Below are 19,553 nucleotides of genomic sequence, written 5' to 3' on the forward strand. Positions count from 1 at the left end.
TACAATTGGCTGACATTCTTACTAAATCTCTCCCTGCACATCAACATTGGTTTATATCGTCTAAGTTAGGACTTGCTACTTTGTCCCAAGTCCAACTTGAAGGGGGGTGTAGAAATATGTATATATATGTATAGTATTTGTATAGCTATACTTAGTGCAGGAGTAGTTTTGTTTTTGTTTGTTTCTATCCTAAACAGCAACCATGAGTTGTATCTTTTGTCTTGTAGTGATCAAGGTGTGTATATATATGAGAAGCAGATCTATCTAGGGTTGAGAGCCCCTAAAATTATTCTTCCGCCTCCATTCAGTAGTAAAACATTCTTGTTGAACACACAAAATCAAATATACTATGATTTTCTTCAATAGGTAAATAACGGAGATAAATATCATACAAGATAGTCAACAATAATGATAAGGATATATTATCCTAAAAAGTAGCAAAATTTTGATTATGATCGATTAATCTGGTTAATTAATTTACTTGTACTCCATATTTGATTAATTTACACATACTTGCTGTTTTAAATTTATTTTTCCTTTTTAACTTGATTTAGTTATTTTCTTTCCTATTGCATAGCAATAAGAATTACTACAAGATAGCCAATTAGGTAAGTGTTGCTTTATGCTTTAGTTGGAAATTACAGAAAGTTGTGTGGAGTAATAAAAATGTAAGCTTGCATTTAAAAAAATATGATTTAACATGAAGTGTATGTATTGAGATAGGAATAAATATTGTGATATGATACTATGAGAATATTATCATATGAGATATTATTGTGAAAAGATATATTATTATAAGAACAAATAATGTTGTTATTTTTAATAAGAAGTTTTATCCTCTAAAATTTCATCTATTGTAATCTGGTAAAAATTATTGAAAAAAAATGAAATAAATCATAATTACAACAAATTTGCCACGTTAAAAGCTGTGTTGGTAGAGAGAATATTGTAAATATCTTTGACCTCACAAAATATGTTATTATTAAGAATCTGAACATGTAACAAAGAAAGTATACAAGTAATATATGTCAATTAAACAAAGTGAAAAAAAAAAAATAAATAAATAAAAAGAGAAATCTTATAAGTGTATAGCCAATAGACCAATAATAGGGTGGGATCGTGGATATATATAATCATAAGCATACGATAAAACTTGATTAACTTAAATGAGCATTGTAATTGTTAATGAAATAAAAATAATAATAATAATAACTTTGATTATTTCTGTTTTAATGAGTGAGAATAGATTACAATAGATGTTATAGCTAGGGTGATTTGAAGATCAAACATAGATGTTGTAGCTTCATTCTAGCTTTCGACCGGCATCAAATTGCAATATATGTGCATTATTGCTTCCACGGCCCATTAAAATTGTCTTGCCTTAACTTTAACAGGAAGTCCATCTTTCACCCTTAGAGTTAGTGACATCAAATATTGAGGACATTTCTCTTTTTCTACCATTTCCACGTCAAATTGTTCCACCACACTTGCTATTATCGACTTCATTTGTAGATACGCCATCTCCTTCCCTAAACAAATCCTTGGACCCGCATGAAAAACTGGATACTTAAACGGATTCTCCGGTTTATAACAACCGTTTTCGTCTATCCATCTTTCGGGTCGAAACGTCAAGCAATCTTTACCCCATATGGTTTCCATTCTCCCCATACCATACGTGCTATAAGTGACAATCCAATTCTTCTTAATTGTTGTACCATCAGGAAACACGTCATCTTCCAAACATGCTCTAGTATCTATAGGTATTGGAGGGTATAATCTAGACTCTCAAATAACACTGCATGTAAGTAATTCATTTCTCTTAGATCATCAAAATCATACATATCCCCGATTTGTTTACCAGCTTTAGTCCGAACCTCACCAACTTCTAACCGAATCTTTGTCAAAACATCGGGATGCTTGGATAACAGCCAATAAAACCAACTTAATCCCGAGGATGTTGTATCCCTCCCAGCTAGGATAACACTTGTCACAACATCCCTTAAAAAATTACTATCTTTTTGTTTACTTATTTCATTTGTGGAAATAAAACGTGACAACAAATCTTGAGAATTCATATTACTAATATTTTCTCTTGATATTTCTTCTAACCTCATCCGTATAATCTTTTCAGCAAAATCATGGACGGCAGCACTGTCAAAACGGTTTGACAGTTCGGTTTCGGTTCGGTTTGAAATCGGTTCGGTATTTAATCGGGTCGGCTTGGAATCGGTTTAATTGTCTCACGGGTCGGTTTTGGTTCGGTTTAAATAGTTATCGGTTCGATTCGGTTTCGGTTTATTCTTAAGCGGTTTTAATTCGGTTCGGGTTGTAAACAGTCCGGGTAGTAAACGGTTCGGTGCAGACGGGTTGCGATTTGTTAACAGTGCGGTGTAAACGGTTTTTATCCCGGTTCAAACAGTTTCGGGTTGGAAACGGTTTCGGGTTAGAAACAGTTCGGTTCTTTTTTGGTTCAGTTTATAACTGGTTCGGTTCTTTTTCGGTTCAGTTTATAACTGGTTTGGTTCTTCGATGGTTTAACCACTTTAACGTTATTCATATCGGTTCCATTTCAAGTTTACTAAATTACAGTTCGGGTCAGTTTCGGTTTCAAAAAATAGATTGTTTATCGAGTTGTTTGGATTCGAGCAGTTAAATGGTTTTGGTTTGAAATTTGATAGTACTTGTTAACCTTTTGCGTTCACAAGTTTTATATAAACTCGGCAAGTCGCGAATCATTTCATATTTAGGCATCATATTATAAACAAATTCTCATTGATTTTATAAATACATATTATGTTCTGTTTCAAGTTTAGTCATACTGATCTTACTAGTTTATTACGAAGTAGATTATAAGAGTTAGTGTATTAATGTATTATTGTTTTACAATTAGGTTATTATATGCTTCTTATTTAATAATTTAATCCATTTAATTATATTCCCGTCAAAAAAAAATCCATTTAATTATATAAAAAAGTTTGTAAACGGTTCGATTTAGAAGCGGTTTGGTTCATAAACGGTTCGGTTTACAATCAGTTCGGTTTTTATATGGTTCGGTGCAAACGAGTAGCAGTTTACTAACGGTTCGGTGTAAGCGATCTTTTTGCCAGTTTAAACGGTTTCGGGTTGGAACCGGTTTCGGGTTAGATACGGTTCGGTTCTTTTTCGGTTCGGTTTTCTTTCAGTTCGGTTTATATTTGGTTCGGTTTGTTAACGGGTTCGGTTCTTATACGGTTTAACATTATTCGGGTCGATTCGGTTTCGGGTTTACTAAAATACGGTTCGGGTCGGTTTTCGGTTTCAAAAAAATCGGTTTTTAATCGGTTCGGTTCTCATTTGGGTCGGTCGGTTTCGGGCAGTTAAACGGTTTCGGTTTGAAATTTGACAGCACTAATGGACGGTCTTAATTGATTCCCTTAACCTCTTCTCTGATCCTATATTAAAAAATTTCTTAATTTTCCATATAAAAGGAAGCGCACACAAGAAACGCTCAGCACTAAGCGTACTGGCGTCCTCGAAAGCCCGCATAAATTCGGACTCTCCCGACCCGTCACCCGCCAAACAACCCGGGTCAAAAGCAAAGGCCAACTTACAAATATTATCAAAAGCGAACCGCTCGAGAACATCTTGTAAATCCAAAACCCGGTTTGAACCGGATGCCTCTTTAAAAATCGGAACAAGCCGTGTTTTAATCTCAAACCTTACACTCTCTAGGACAAAGTTCTTAAGGGAACTTTTGTTGAACTCATAACTAATAGTTTTACGTTGATGGAGCCAATGATGACCGTCGGAGTTAAAGATACCGGTACCGAAGAAGTCGTAAAGTAAAGAGATGAAGCGAGTGCCTTTAGGGTAGTTGTCGAAACGGGTTTTGAGGAAATGTTCGACGTTGGGAGGGTACGCGGTGATGACACCGTGCACTTTGCCAGGGCGGAAGAAGACGGAGGTGTGTGTAGGGAGGGGAGAAAGGATTTCGAAGCTATAATCGTGGAAACGGTGCCGGTTTACTAGGAACTGTGGTAAGGTGCCTAGCAAGGGGTATGTTTTGAAGCCAAGTGGTTGTTTCTTGGTGTTTGGAAGGTGGTATAGTGTGAAATAGAAGGAAAAACAAATGATTGAGAAGAGAGTAAAAGATGGGAAGAAAGAAGATAATGTGGTGATGATTTGCTCCATTGTTTTATATTTGGGATATAATGAATAAGAATTTATAATTAAGGTACATAAGTTAGAAGGAATCAATTAAATTTTAAAATTGTGGTAATAAACAGTTGTACGTTGCTTTTTTTGTTTGTTTCTTTTTGTAAAGAAGGCTACTAAATGATTATGTTTTTTATTTTATTTTTTTAATTATTTTATTTTTATTTTTATTTTTATTTTTATTTTTTTATATTATGTTAACAAATCTACAAATGATGAATACTGGTGTAGAGGGAATTCAATTGTCGTTTGATTAATTTAAGATTACCTCAAAGTAGCTCAAACAAAGTGATGAACACCGATGTAGATAATCACTCACTTGTACGTTGTCTTTGTTTGTTCATGTTGAAAAAACTGTAAAAAAAAAGCATACATAATGTAAACGAGATTCAATATTAAATTTAGTCACTATTCGATGCAATGGTCGCGTCTAGATTTTTAACAATCGTTTATCACATTGCTCATCATTTGGGTTTGAAAGAAATTGTGGCATGAAAACAAGAACATGACATGCTTTAATAAAGTAGCTTTGGAGTTTATGGTATAGTGTTGTAAATTTGTAATTGAGAAATATCTTACGAGTAGATTAAATTGCTTTTACGGAGTACCAATATGTGTGAATGCAAGGCTAGATACGCAAAGCACAAAACTAAAATGAGAACAAGTATTCTGGATATTTTAGCTTCTTTAGCCGTAAGAAACGTAAGGCCATGTTCATGCAATTCACCTTAAAAAAAATATTTAATAAAAATAATTTTATTTTAGTAAAGATATGTTTAGTTTAGTAAAAATAAGTTCAGTTTATTAAAATTAATTTCAGTTCAGCAAAAATAATTTCAATTTAGTAAAAATTAGTATTTATAAAGAAGAAATATAATAGAGAATCAGTAAAAATAATTTCGTATCAACAAAAAAAAATTAGTTAAGTAAAATTAATTTCAATGCAGTAAAATAATTTAAGTTTAGCAAAAATAATTTCAATTCAGTAAAAAAAATTCCATTTCAGCAAAAATAAGGTAAATAATAGAGAAAAATATCATACAAGATAGTCAACAATAATGATAAGGATATATTATCCTAATAAGTAGCAAAATTGTGATTATGATTAGAGAATTTTAATCTGCTTAATTTTTTTAACTTGTATTTGATTCATTTACACATAGTTGTTTCAAATTTTATCTTTCCTTTTTAACTTGGTTTAGTTATTTCTTTCCTATTGCATAGCAATAAAAATTACTACAAGATAGCCAGTTAGGTAAGTGTAGCTTTATGCTTTAGTAGGAAATTACAGAAAATTGTGTGGAGTAATAAAAAGGAAAAATTCACTACAATAATCCTACCTTTTGCAAATCTTCTCAAAATAGTCCTATCTTTTAAAAATCTGAAAATCCCACCTTTTAAGGATATCTTCTCAAAATGCTCCAAGTGACCTACAACCTCAAAAACCGATTTTTTACATTAAATTATCAAAATTCACAATTAAATTATAAATTTTTTTTAAAAAACCACCTCTTCACTAACCTACCACCCCCTCCCTCACCCCTGTCGGCGCCCATAATCTCCTACACTCAACTCCGTACCATTTTATCCCTCTAACACTCTCTCTCCTCCCGCGTCGCCAATACCCACCCGAGGTGACGTCGACGATGTCCGTCATGCTTGCCTCATAGCCACCAAGCTCGACCATGGTCTTAGCCTTAGGTTATGGCCTGCAATCTGGTCAATGGGTAGAGATTACGATTACCGAAACTATGCTTGGTGTGATACGATGTCGTTTCAAGATGCTTTTGGAATCGACGCTAGCTGATTTTAACGAGTTGATGAGTGCACTGTGTGAGGTTGGTCGATTGAAGTTCGATTCTCTGATTGTAGCCTGGGTTGCTCGCCATAGGAGGACGGAAGGGGTGGCACGCTGTCTCGTGATGGTTTAAGGGGCGATGAGGGTGGTTGGGTTTTTTTTTTGTTGAGTTGCGTGGTGCCGTGGTGGGTTACGTGGTTGTGTCATGGTGGGATAAGGGAGGAACGAGGGCGAAAGGGAAAAGAGGGGCTTGTCGGCGGGAGTAGTTGCCTGCGCGCCGGCCAAGGGTGGGAAAACAGATTTCGGCGCCAGCGCTGGGGGAGGGCGCTGGGTTGTGGTGGGTCAGTGGGTGGGAGGGGTGGTTGTTTTTTTTAAAAATAAAAATTATTTCTTAATTAATTTTTAATTATTTCATAATTAAGTTTAATTATTGAACAATTTGACATTTGCCACCACTAAAAACACCATGCATATTTCACATTTGCTACCTCTTTATATATATACTAGAGTGTACCCGTGCAAAATGCACGGGATATATAAGAAAAAATATATTTAAAATATGGAAAGTTGATTTTGATGTTGTAACTTATACTTGGGTTGCAATGGTCAGTTTTGGACTAGTCGACTCTATTGAACCCTGCTTAGCTTTGCTCTAGTGAGTATTAATAATCGTATTAATAATGTGCTGACACTTGTTCTGTCGTGCTGACACCATATGATATTCCCTGCTTTGCTTAGAAGCTCAAAAAACAGGGTCTTACTCTTTTATGTCGGTGGCCACGCAATGTAGCTAGCTATTATGGGGTTTACTTTGTCAAAGTTATAGAGGTTACCCGTTTAGTGTTATAGGGGTTACTCGGTTAGTGTCATATGAGTTAGTGTCTTGCTCTAGGAGTTATATACTTTAATCTGTTGCAAATAGTTATTCAGTGAGACCAATTGCGCAAAAACGTGTTGTACATTTTTATTTTTATTTTTGTTTTTGATGATTAGAGAAGTGGAAATTGTTTAGAGGGTAGTCCCTAAAAAAATGTATATAATTGAAGGGTTGGGGATTTAGAGTACTATAGTGAATTGTTGATAAAGGAATTGTATACTCGTGTTAATGCATGACATATATTATACTATATATTAAAAAATACTCGTAAAACAAAGTGAAATGTTACTACGTAATGTTTAAAAAAAAAGTGAAATGTTGGGGATTTTGAGTGTTATAGTGAATTGTTGATAAAGGAACTATATACTCGTGCTAATGTATGTCATATATTATACTACGTACCAAAAAAAAAAAAATAACACAAAGTGAAATGTTAGTAGTAGTTCCTTGAAAAACACATAAAAAGAAAAACAAAAAGGAAATAGTGGATGGGTAGTTATTGATTTTAAAAAAAAAATGCTAAAAAAAAAATAAAAATAAAGTAGTGGGATGGGTAGTTATTTTTTTCTTAAAAAAAAAAAAAAAAAAAAAACCTAAATGCATGAGAGTTGAGTATCGGGGTTTTGGAGCTTTCTCGTTAAAACGTCTCTTAAATTATATATACTTGAGTGTACCCGTGAAAAATGCACGGGATATATAAGAAAAAATATATTTAAAATGTGGAAAGCTGATTTTGATGTTGTAATTTAGACTTGAGTTGTAATAGTCGATTTTGGACTGGTCGGTTCTGTTGAACCCTAATTAGCTCTGTTGTACTGAAAATTAATAATCGTATTAATAATGTGCTGACACCTGCTGTGCTAAAACAGGGTCTTACTCTTTTATGCCGATGGCCACACAATGCTATTATGGGGTTTACTTTTTCAAAGTTATAAAGGTTACCCGTTCAGTGTTATAGGGGTTACTTGTGTTACTCAATTAGTGTCATATGGGTTAGTGTCTTGCTCTAGGAGTTACATACTTTGTTGTGTAGCAAGTAGTTATTCGCTGAGGCCAGTTGTACAAAAACGTGTTGTACATTTTTTTTTTTTTTTGATGATTAAAGAAGTGGAAAATGTTTGGAGGGTAGTCCCTAAAAAATGCTTATAATTGAAGGGTTGGGGATTTAGAGTACTATAGTGAAATGTTGATAAAGGAATTGTATACTCGTGCTAATGCATGACATATATTATACTATGTACCAAAAAAATACTCGTAAAACAAAGTGAAATGTTAGTTTGTAATGTTTAAAAAAAAAGTGAAATGTTGGGGATTTTGAGTGTTATAGTGAATTGTTGATAAAGGAATTGCATACTCGTGCTAATGAATGTCATATGTTATACTACATACAAAAAAAAAAACACACACACACACACACAAAGTGAAATGTTAGTAGTAGTCCCATAAAAATATATAAATAAAAAATAAAAAAAATAGTGAATGGGTAGTTATTGATTTTTTTAAAAAAAATGATAAAAAACTAAAAATAAAGTAGTGGGATTGGTAGTTATTTTTCCATTAAAAAAAAACCTTAATGGCATGAGAGTTGAGCATTGGAGTTTTGGAGGGCTCTCGTTAAAACGACTCTACAATTATATTATACTAGAGTGTACCCGTGCAAAATGCACGGAATATATAAGAAAAAATATATTTAAAATGTGGAAAGTTTATTTTGATGTTGTAATTTAGACTTGAGCTGTAATGGTCGGTTATGGACTGGTCGGTTCTGTTGAACCCTAATTAGCTCTGTTGTACTGAGTATTAATAATTGTATTAATAATGTGGTGACACTTGTTGTGCTATGCTGAAATATGATATTCTATGCTTTGCTGAGAAGCTCAAAAAACAGGGTCTTACTATTTTATGTTGGTGGCCACGCAATGCTATTATGGGGTTTACTTTTTCAAAGTTATAGAGGTTACCCGTTCAGTGTTATAGGGGTTTCTTGTGTTACTCAGTTAGTGTCATATGGGTTAATGTCTTGCTCTAGGAGTTACATAATTTGTTCTGTTGCAAGTAGTTATTCGCTGAGGCCAGTTGCACAAAAACGTGTTGTACATTTTTTTTGTTTTTGATGATTAAAGAAGTGGAAAATATTTGGAGGGTAGTCCCTAAATAAATGCATATAATTGAAGGGTTGGGGATTTAGAGTACTATAGTGAATTGTCGATAAAGGAACTGTATAGTCGTGCTAATGCATGACATATATTATACTATGTACCAAAAAAAATACTCGTAAAACAAAGTGAAATGTTAGTACATAGTGTTTAAAAAAAAAGTGAAATGTTGGGGATTTTGAGTGCTATAGTGAATTGTTGATAAAGGAACTGTATACTCGTGTTAATACATGTCATATGTTATACTACGTACCAAAAAAAAAAAAACACAAAGTGAAATGTTAGTAGTAGTCCCATAAAAATAAAAAAATAAAAAAATAAATAGTGAATGGGAAGTTATTGATTTTTTTTTTAAAAAAAATGATAAAAAATAAATAAATAAATAAAGTAGTGGGATTGGTAGTTATTTTTTCCTAAAAAAAAAGAAAAAAAAATCCTTAAATGTATGAGAGTTGAGCATTGGGGTTTTGGAAGGCTCTCATTAAAAAAACGACTCTACAATTATATTATAGAATATATATATATTACTTTACTACCACCCAAAATCACATAATTAAAATTTCTCTACCACTTCTTTCTCACAAAAAAAAAAAAAAAATTATTATCACTTAACGGAATCCGTTAGGGTTCCATTAAGTTTATTAAAAAAAATTAAAAAAAAAAAAACAGCCACCCCTCAGCAACTTCTAGCCCCCTCCCGTCAGCCACCCTTCCTCTGTTCATTTTAGTTGACACGTTAATTTAGACACACATATTAGACCATCTCCAATAGTGAGATTCAAGTGAGTATTTTTAGGAGAGAGATATTTTTTTTGTAATGTATACTAATAAGTTAGTATCAAAATTTAGCAACTCCAAAAGAAAGTTGCTAAATTTATGTTGGGTTTCGATGAGTCCGACTCACCGCCGAAGAAAACTCGAGCCAAGACCACACTAACAATAATTATAACCATAAAGCATAATTAAATTAAACAACAAGATTAAGAAAGAGATTAATACCTTTGGCGCGTGCTTCGCTCACTAAAAGAGCTCTTACTTCAAAAGCTCTAAGCCTCACTCGCACGAGGACCTCCAACGAAATCCACCAGCAACCCGAGCACTGAAAATGGTCCAATGCTCAGGAGTTAGCTAAACCCGACTTAAACCCGAGTAATTAATCGTGTTCAAAGGTTTTCACAATGGTGATGCCTATTTCAACACTTTATTCAAGTGATTTTCCCAATACCCCAACTTGGGTATTTATAGGGAAAAATAAGAGTAAGATTTGCTCTTCTATAAATGTGGGAGAATTGATTTTCTATTTTATTTTTAAATCAAAATAAAATTAATTATCAAGCTACTAATAAATCAACAAGTGGCATATTCATGAGAGAGGTTAGGTGAGGACCATTTGGAAAGGGGGGGACCAAACTTGCTCCCCACTCCTCTCCCATAGCCAGCCACCTCAAGCCTCAAACATCCAATCCACGTACGCCACGTGGCACCCACACTTGGGCACCAAGGCACACCAAGTGTGGGCTGCTTGCTGCTGACGCACACTCGGCCCAGCAGGCCACGCACAAATGTGCGGGCTGCTTGGCCGTGGCCTGCTACTAGCAAGCCACGCACATATGTGCGGGTTGCTGGCTGTGGCCTGCTAGCATGCCTCGCACATTTGTGCGGGCTGCTGGCCAGACCTGCTGCTAGCAAGCCATGCACATTTGTGCGGGTAGCTGGCCGAGGCTGCTAGCACGCCACACACATTTGTGCGGGCTATTGGCCAAGGCCTGCTAGCATGCCACGCACATATGTGCGGGCTGCTGGCCAGCCTAGCTAGCCAAGGTGCGCTAGCATGCACCAACCAACCTAGGCTCGGCTTGGTGCGCTTCCTAGCCACATTGCTAGGCCATATGCTCCTAGCACTCAGTTTGCTCGGGGCATTCCGATGCTAGGGGTATTTTGGTAATTTTTTTGATTTATTAGTAATTTTCTTGTCTCGTCTTTTATCATTTTCGACTCAACTTTCGACGCTCGGTTTCGACGCTCCAAGCTCGAATTTCAGACGTCTAAATAGTAATTACTCGGGCGACTCATTAATTCTTTCTGAATTAATTCACCGCATCGGTCCGTTAGTTTCTTGGGTGTGACCCGAAGGGTTCAGTCAAGATTAAGCTGTAATATAAATTATACATTAATATTACTGATCGGAAGCGGCCTCCACCCAGGCATTCTGATCACTTGATCTCACTAAATAATTAGCTTTCTAATAATTCCGAACCCTCTATCGGAATAATAAACTTGTTCGAAGGACACCATTCCTTTCAATTTAGATACTCAACTTTGAGTCTCATTTGACAAAAAGTGTGGGCCCCTTGTCAATATTTTAATATTTTTGTAATTTATTTAAGTTTTACCTTTTTTTTTTTAATCTTACAATATCTATACTAATATATTAAAAGGCGTTTAGAGTATTTCCAATGGTTAGTTTTAGGGATTTGCTTGCAATATTTAAGAATTACATATTTGTAGCTCTACCACTGGAGAAGAAAGAAAGCAAGCTGCTTTCAAGCAAGCCCTGCTCAAACAAGCACTGTAGCTAGAAATTTTGTTTCAATTTTATTTTCTATAAAAATTAATTTAATTTTGGGAATATTGGCTTAAAATAAAAATAAAAATAAAAAACTTCAGTGAGATACTACGTATATATGTAGCAGATTGATCTATACTCCATGTTCCCAACACTTTATATTTTATCCAATCCTAATCTTTTTTTTTTTAAATAGTTTTAACATGATATCTTCGTAGCAAGATTTATAGTCCCTTCGTTTTTAAATACTTGTTTCACTTTTCTTTTCTGGCCGTTTTTAAATAATTGCTACATTTTCCTATTTGGATTTTTTTACAATATTCAATTAATTTCTCTCACCTAGTAGACCCAACATAAATCATATTTTATTAAATTCATATTATCTCTACTCCAATTCTCTCTACTACTATTATTTTATATAATTTTTTATTCTTTCACCCACCCCACTATCTCCATATTTTATTACTTTCTCCAATATCTCTTAAAACTCCACGCATAAAGTAATGGAGCAAATATTTAAAAATGGAGGGAGTATATATCATACATTGATTTAAATATTAATATTACACATATATACTTCCTATCTTCTATATATATTTAGTTCAACTACCATAATTTTAAAAAATAAATAAATTATATTTAAATAAAGGGAAGTTAAATAGTTAAACGTATTTGTTAAAAAAAATATACATTAGGTCTTTTTTATAACAGGATTTATATGCATTAGATTAAAACCTTGTATTAAGTTAATATTGTATTGTTTTTCTATCTAATATGTGAAAAAAATATACATAGTATACTATTTCTTGAAAATAAATTATATAATAATTTAATATTATAAAATAAATTATGTTAAAACAAAAATAAGGCTTATACAAGCTTTATTGTTGGTGCAACTTGTAGGTTACTATTGGAGATGCTCTTATAAAAACGTCCATGTGCCACTCAGATCATTTTAAATTACGCCATGTCACTTTACAAACACTTCATGACGACATCACATGCCCAACATCTCTTTATGCCACATCATCATTTAATTAGCCTTAATCGCTACGCCACGTCACCCAAGGAACCCACATTACTACATTACTTCATATAAAAATATAAGGTTAAGGGGATTCGAACACCCAACCATTTTATAACAAAGTTGGCTATTTAACCATCTTAGCCTACTATCATGCATGTTATTAATATGAAAGAGAAATATACATAAGTGTTAACAACATGATTTAATTATTAAAAAAAAAACCATTCAATAATGTAGATTTCAGATTTCAAAATCCTTATAAATAATACCCCAATCGCATGATTACAAAAGTAGTAACCTGGGGCAACGCCCGGGCTATTCACTAGTTTGATATTAAAAAAGAAATGAATTTGGTGGGTCATAAATTGAAAGTGACATTTGTATATTTTAGAGTCTCACTATTGGGAAATTAGACTTCACATGAATTGCTAAATTGAGAAGTGGGTATGGTATCACCATTGGAGGTAAAAAAACAACTCATTTTACATTTCTATACTCAAACTTGAGTCTCACCATTAGAGATGGTCTTAAGGAGAGGAGAGAGAGTGACAGAGAATGATAAAGCAAGTGAGGTAAATAGTAAATACAACTATGCAAGATATAAAACTTACCCAAAAAAAATGTGTCAACTAAAAAAAAACTTCTTGAAAATGAATACGTGTCAATTGAAAAAATGAAGATAAGTATATCCCATTAGAATTTTAGAAAGTTGTACTTGTAGACATACATCATTTGAGATCTTACAGCACCTTTTTTTTTTTTTTTTTTAATGAATCACAGATTAATTAATAAGTGAGCTTGATCATTTTTCGTAAAATCTTGCTATCATTAGTCGATATAATTCGTGTGATATTTGAATTATTGGTTCCCTGGTCCACTAAAATTGTCTTGCCTTTAATTTAACAGGAAGTCCATTTTTCATCCTGAGAGTTAGTGACATCAAATATTGAGGACATTTTTCTTTTTCTACCATTACCACATCAAATTGCTCCACCACACAAGCTACTATCGATTTCATTTGTAGATACGCCATATCCTTCCCTAAGCAAATCCTTGGACCCGCATGAAAAACAGGGTACTTAAAAGGATTCTCTTGTTTGTAACAATTGCTATCCATCTTTCGGGTCGAAACGTCAAGCAATCTTTACCCCATATGGTTTCCATTCTCCCCATACCATACGTGCTATAAGTGACAATCCAATTCTTCTTAATTGTTGTACCATCAGGAAACACGTCATCTTCCAAACATGCTCTAGTATCTATAGGTATTGGAGGGTATAATCTAGACTCTCAAATAACACTGCATGTAAGTAATTCATTTCTCTTAGATCATCAAAATCATACATATCCCCGATTTGTTTACCAGCTTTAGTCCGAACCTCACCAACTTCTAACCGAATCTTTGTCAAAACATCGGGATGCTTGGATAACAGCCAATAAAACCAACTTAATCCCAAGGACGATGTATCCTTCCCAGCTGGAATAGTACTTGTCACAAAATCCCTTAGAAAATTATGTTGTTTACTTATTTCATTGACAGAAATAAAACGTGACAACAAATCTTGGGTATTCACATTACGAATATTTTCTCTTGATGTTTTTTCTAACCTAGTTCGTATAATCTTCTCAGCAAAATCATAGACGATCTTGATTGATTCCCTTAACCTCTTCTCCGATCCTACATTAAAAAATTTCTTAATTTTCCATATTAAAGGGTGCATGTACATGAAACGCCCGACACTAAGCATAGCGGCATCATCAAAAGCCCGCATAAATTCGGACTCGCCCAAACCGTCACCCGCCAAGCAACTCGGGTCAAAATCAAAGGCCAACTTACAAATATTATCAAAAGCAAACCGCTCGAGGACATCTAGTAAATCCAAAACCCGGTCTGAACCGGATGTCTCTTCAAAAATAGGAATAAGCCGTGTTTTAATCTCAAACCTTATACTATCTAGAACAAAGTTCTCAAGGGAACGTTTGCTGAACTCAAAGCTAGCAGTTTTACGTTGATGACGCCAAAGATGATCGTCGGAGTTAAAGATGCCGGTACCGAGGAAGACATGGAGTAAAGAGATGAAGCGAGCGCCTTTAGGGTAGTTGTCGAATCGGGTTTTGAGGAAATGTTTGACGTTAGGAGGGTACGCGGTGAAGACATCTTGCACATTACAGGGGCGGAATAAGACGGAGGTGTGTGTAGGGAGGGGAGAAAGGATTTCGAAGCTCCATTCGAGGAAGCGGTGCCGGTTTGCTAAGAATTGTGGTAAGGTGCCTAGGATAGGGTATTTTTGGAAACCATGAGGTTGTTTTTTGGTGTTTGTATGGTGGTATAGTGTGAAATATAGTGAAAGAAGAATGATAAAGAAGAGAGTAAAATATGCAAAGAAAGAAAATAAGGTAGGATTGATTTGCACCATTATGTTATTTGGATAATAATGAATGAAAAAACTAATTATTAGGTTTTTATAAGTTTATAATCAATTGAATTATTAACCTGGCTTGGACAGAATTTGATTTTTGATTAACTAATTAATTGAGATGTGGTTACGATGGGCAATGACCTCACATCAAATTAGCTTGAAGATACTATGTATACGTTTTATCGAAAATTGTGGAGATAATCCCTTGTACGTTTCTTTTGTTGTTTGGTTTGATTGTTTAGAAAGCTGCTAAGAGACGAACATTAATATAGACGAGATTTGATTCATAAATTTTAGGTATCGCCACGACATCACTTGATGGTCGAAACTCTATTTATCACTCATTTAGACATTTACCACTGATTTACATTGTTTTCTTGTTTGTGTTTGAAAAGAATTGAGCAATGAAAACAAAACATGTAATTGAGGAATAGTTTCAAATGAATTGCTTTTACCAATTTGGTGGGATGTATGGGTTGATTTGCAAAGCAAAAAGCTAAAAATGAAAAAAAAGTATTCTCTAATAGCTTGTATAGCGGTAACATTCGTAAGATTGGTAAATGGAGATAGATATCATCCAAGATAGCTAACAATGAGAATGACAAGGATAATTCATCCTAGTAAGTAGCAAATCAAAATCATGATTATGATTACACAATTGCTTTGCTTAGTTATTTTATTTGAATTACATAGTAGTATCTTTCCTTTCTAAGCTTTATTTAGCTAACGTCTTTCCATGTGTATAGCTATAGATGATAGGCGATTTATCTTTGTAATTAAATGTCACCTAATAAGATAATAATCAACAATTGTGATAAGTAGATAAAATTACTTAATTTTAATCTCATTTACATGCAATAACGAATCCAATAATTCATCTAGTCATCCATACCAATAAATAAACTAGCTCCCGTCAAAAAAATTAAAAAAATAAAATAAAATAAATAAATACTTCCTCCGTTCTGTTAATATTGCAACAATTACCATATTAGGAAGTTTCACAAATATTGCAACAACCCTATTTTTAGAAAGTTTTTTATTTAAAAATTCCACTTTTACCCTTACTCATGTCATCTAAATACCCTTCATTATTACCCCCCATTAACTCTTAATAACACTAACATCACACTAACTTTTCCCACCAGATTTATTTACCACAGTTACCGCACTTCTCTAGAATCTTCATTCTTTATTACATTTACCCATGTTCTTCCCCAAAGCTGGTGCTCATCAATCATCCCCAATTTTCTTTCAAACCCAAATCTAGGGTTCTTGTTCTTCACCAAAATTATCAAAAAAATCCTTTATTTTTTTCCACTATTTTGCTATCTTTTTGTTGTTGTTGTTGCATGCATCGGTATACAAATCAATCTCGTATTTAAGCTCATCAACACTTACTGAAAAAACCAAATCTAGAGTTCTTCAACTACAATTCAATCGAGGCTTCAAATCAAGGTGCTTTTCAATATACTTACTTGATATTGATTTGAATTGTTGTGCCGTTACATGAAATAATTTTCTCCGATTCGATCTGGATTTAAAAATCTATCAATTTCTGTTAATAATGGGTTCAACACTTGAATGGTAGTTTTTGTTCTTCAACTTGTGTAGTTAATCATCTAACATGTGGTTTTATTTTAATCTTTAAAATAATCTAGAACTTGGTTTAATAAATTTTGTTTTTAGAGGCAAGATTATGTTAATTTGATTGTTTGTATAGTGACGGTTGTTGATAATAAAGTTATGGACCACTTTGCATTGAATATCTTAGCTTAATTAGTAGTGTTTGTGCTGATTTCTATTTAAATAAAAAAGAGTTGGTATTTTTCTAAAATAAAAGAAATGAAAAAGCTCGGTGATGATGGAGTATCATTTTCTCATACTTGTAAATGGAGCAAAGATGGTTTAAATTTCGGTTATAAACTAAGAAAAAGACTAGAATTTTTTTTTTAAAAGTAAATAAATTAAAAGGCTTGATGATGATGGAGTATCTTTTTCTCTTTCTACTGTATAAAGAGCTCTTTATCTTAAGTTTATTTGTTTTAGTATGAGGTGGAACGATGGATTATCGGATGAGACCGATTTGGGGTATGTTAGAAGAATGCGGAAGGGAAAACGTCCAAAGTATCCTACTGATACTGATTCATCAGACAAAGATGATGATTGTGTTGAAAGTAGTATGCAACCAATACCATATTGGGAAATACCTTGTCCGTCTGATGAAGAATGGGAGGCTGTAAAAAAAAAAGTGGAAAGGTTACCTCCAATCTTCAAGTGATGAAGGTGAGGTAATTGAAAAGACTGAACCTAGAACACCTCATCCTAGATCACCTCCTCCTCAAAACTCCAATGTTGTTGCTCCAGAAACTCCGGAGGAGATACAGAATGCTGGTAACAGAATCCTGCGTACACGTCCTGGCACTTGTGTCATGGAATCATTCTATAACAATACTTTTACTCTGCCGCAAGTTGCAACTCCCCCTTCAAGTCCTAGTGAATCTGATTCAGATGGAAGTTTACCCCTTCTATCATTCTCTCAGTTCGTCCCTGGTATTGTTCTATACTTTGTACTTCATATACTTATGTAATGATCAACTGTGGTATTGCGGTGTTGCTATATGTTGCTATTGGGGTATAAGTTGCTATTGTGGTTAGTTTGATCATATAACTTGGCATGCTCTTTTCATAACACTTTGAACGTATAAATACACATATCATACATTCGTACGAAGTATTTTCTGTTATGATGTTTACAAAAGTAGGTTTTGATTATGCCTTTACAAAAAGAGTTTGCATAGCACCTTAACTAAAATAGGGTAGTACATTGAAAAGCTAAGTAATTACAAAAAGAGTTTTACTAACTAAACAAATTTTTCAATATGTGCTTCCAAAAAATAAACATGTTTTCCAAATATTTTTTCCTTCAACTCCCAAAATATTGATTTTACCCCGAAGTGCTAATCAGGGCATATTGTCTTCAATGTTGCCTTGTTGAGTAGCAACATTAACCTCAATATGTCCCTCATTAAGGAACGCAGATGCTTGTCCCAATAGATCACATGGCACTTCCAATTGCACTGGCAACAATCCCAACCTTTCAAGCCTCTTCTTTCCTTTATGCGGGTTTTTGTACTTATTTCCGCCATTCACTTGTAGAACTTCAAGCATACAGTGTTGCATGTGCAGCCATGTGTAGTTGAGTGATCTAGCATCAAACTCATTGTGTGCATATGTAACTGCTTTAATCAAATCATCAATACTTCTAGGAAATTCCTTGTACTGTATGGATTGAATAGCTCTGAAAAATCCCAAATCTAAAATATTTAAGTCAGGGTTTTGAGCTGGCTGGTTAACAAGTCTAATGTTGAAACCATCTTTTGTAGCAGCTTCTATGAACTCTTTGTCAGTTGGACTGATATGAGGACGTGCATTATCTTGTTGTATCCAAATGTCTTTGCATGCTCCTATTGGCCATTTTTCTCTGATAGCAGGAAGCATTTCATTGATCAACATTGATCTGATGACATCTTTAGTGACAGATTGTATTGCCTTCATTTCAATTGTTCCCTTTGCTCTGTTTTTTGAACTTCTATGTGCTGCCACACCTTCAACAAAAGGAAAAATCCCTATCTTACCATCCCAAATCTCCTCCCCTTGTTGAGTAATGTGTGGTCTAGCTACACCAGATCCAAACATCACTTTTTCTATAAAATTTTTGCTTTGTGTTGCCTTGTAAGGATCGTCCTCCCAAGGAAAAAGGTAAAACCTTTGCGTCTTGGCACTCATAAAAAACCATTTTTCGTCTATGTGAACCATGTTGTACATTGCACTAAACTTTGGTAGTTCATTCACACAACCTAGTATGACACTTTGCATAATGTATTGAACTCTTGTAATCTTGTGGTGAGGTTTCAATAATGGTTTAATGCTGTTAGAATGTGCTCTAAGTAAACCAGCCCTTAACAACCTATAAACCGTAGAAAAACCCAGCCCTAATGCCTCAGCTAACGACCTTATAGTTGTTCTTTTTTCAATAGGGACAGCACCTAAAACTTCAGGATCAAAACCCAGCCTTTTCCTACCTCTTTGTATCTTTTTACTGCTCACATCGATTACTTGTTCTTTACTTAAATGGTTTTTCGCCCTACACCAAATTCTATGGATTGTTGTTCTGTGTACCTTATATTCTGCTGCTAATTTTTTAATAACACCATCTTGGACAGTTTTCCTCCCATCCCAAACTCTCTTACCTTTTCGACTAAGAATCAATTTTTGAGCTATGTGTTGTCTATCTTTATCAGTCAATTCAAAGGTTTTGACTCCATTTTTTTCTGTTATTACTTCATTTTGTTCCATAACTACTACAAATGGATTTGTTTCGTGATCTACTTCAATATCAATATCATCACTATCAGATTCGGAAGAAAATGGTACCTCACAATCTAGCATCCATTCTTCAAAGGCTTCAGACTGATCCATCTGGTACAACTCCTCAAGCTCATAAAAATCATCCAT

At 34.1% G+C, this 19,553-nt stretch overlaps 1 protein-coding gene and 2 pseudogenes across 1 annotated transcript; all 3 read right to left on the reverse strand.

Annotated features, from left to right (window-relative positions):
* Positions 1–1,022: 1,022 nt before the first annotated feature.
* Positions 1,023–4,378, reverse strand: LOC145582506 (cytochrome P450 CYP94D108-like; annotated as a pseudogene).
* A 9,117-nt stretch (positions 4,379–13,495) lies between these two features.
* Positions 13,496–15,035, reverse strand: LOC145581375 (cytochrome P450 CYP94D108 pseudogene; annotated as a pseudogene).
* Positions 15,036–17,999: 2,964 nt separating this feature from the next.
* On the reverse strand, positions 18,000–19,553 carry LOC145581376 (uncharacterized). Its single transcript, XM_081638392.1, has one exon. The coding sequence runs from the start codon at positions 19,551–19,553 to the stop codon at positions 18,000–18,002; it is 1,554 nt and encodes a 517-aa protein (XP_081494518.1).

This window comes from Chenopodium album, chromosome 15 (genome assembly GCF_948465745.1).
Source record: "Chenopodium album chromosome 15, dcCheAlbu1.1, whole genome shotgun sequence".
NCBI lineage: Eukaryota > Viridiplantae > Streptophyta > Magnoliopsida > Caryophyllales > Amaranthaceae > Chenopodium > Chenopodium album.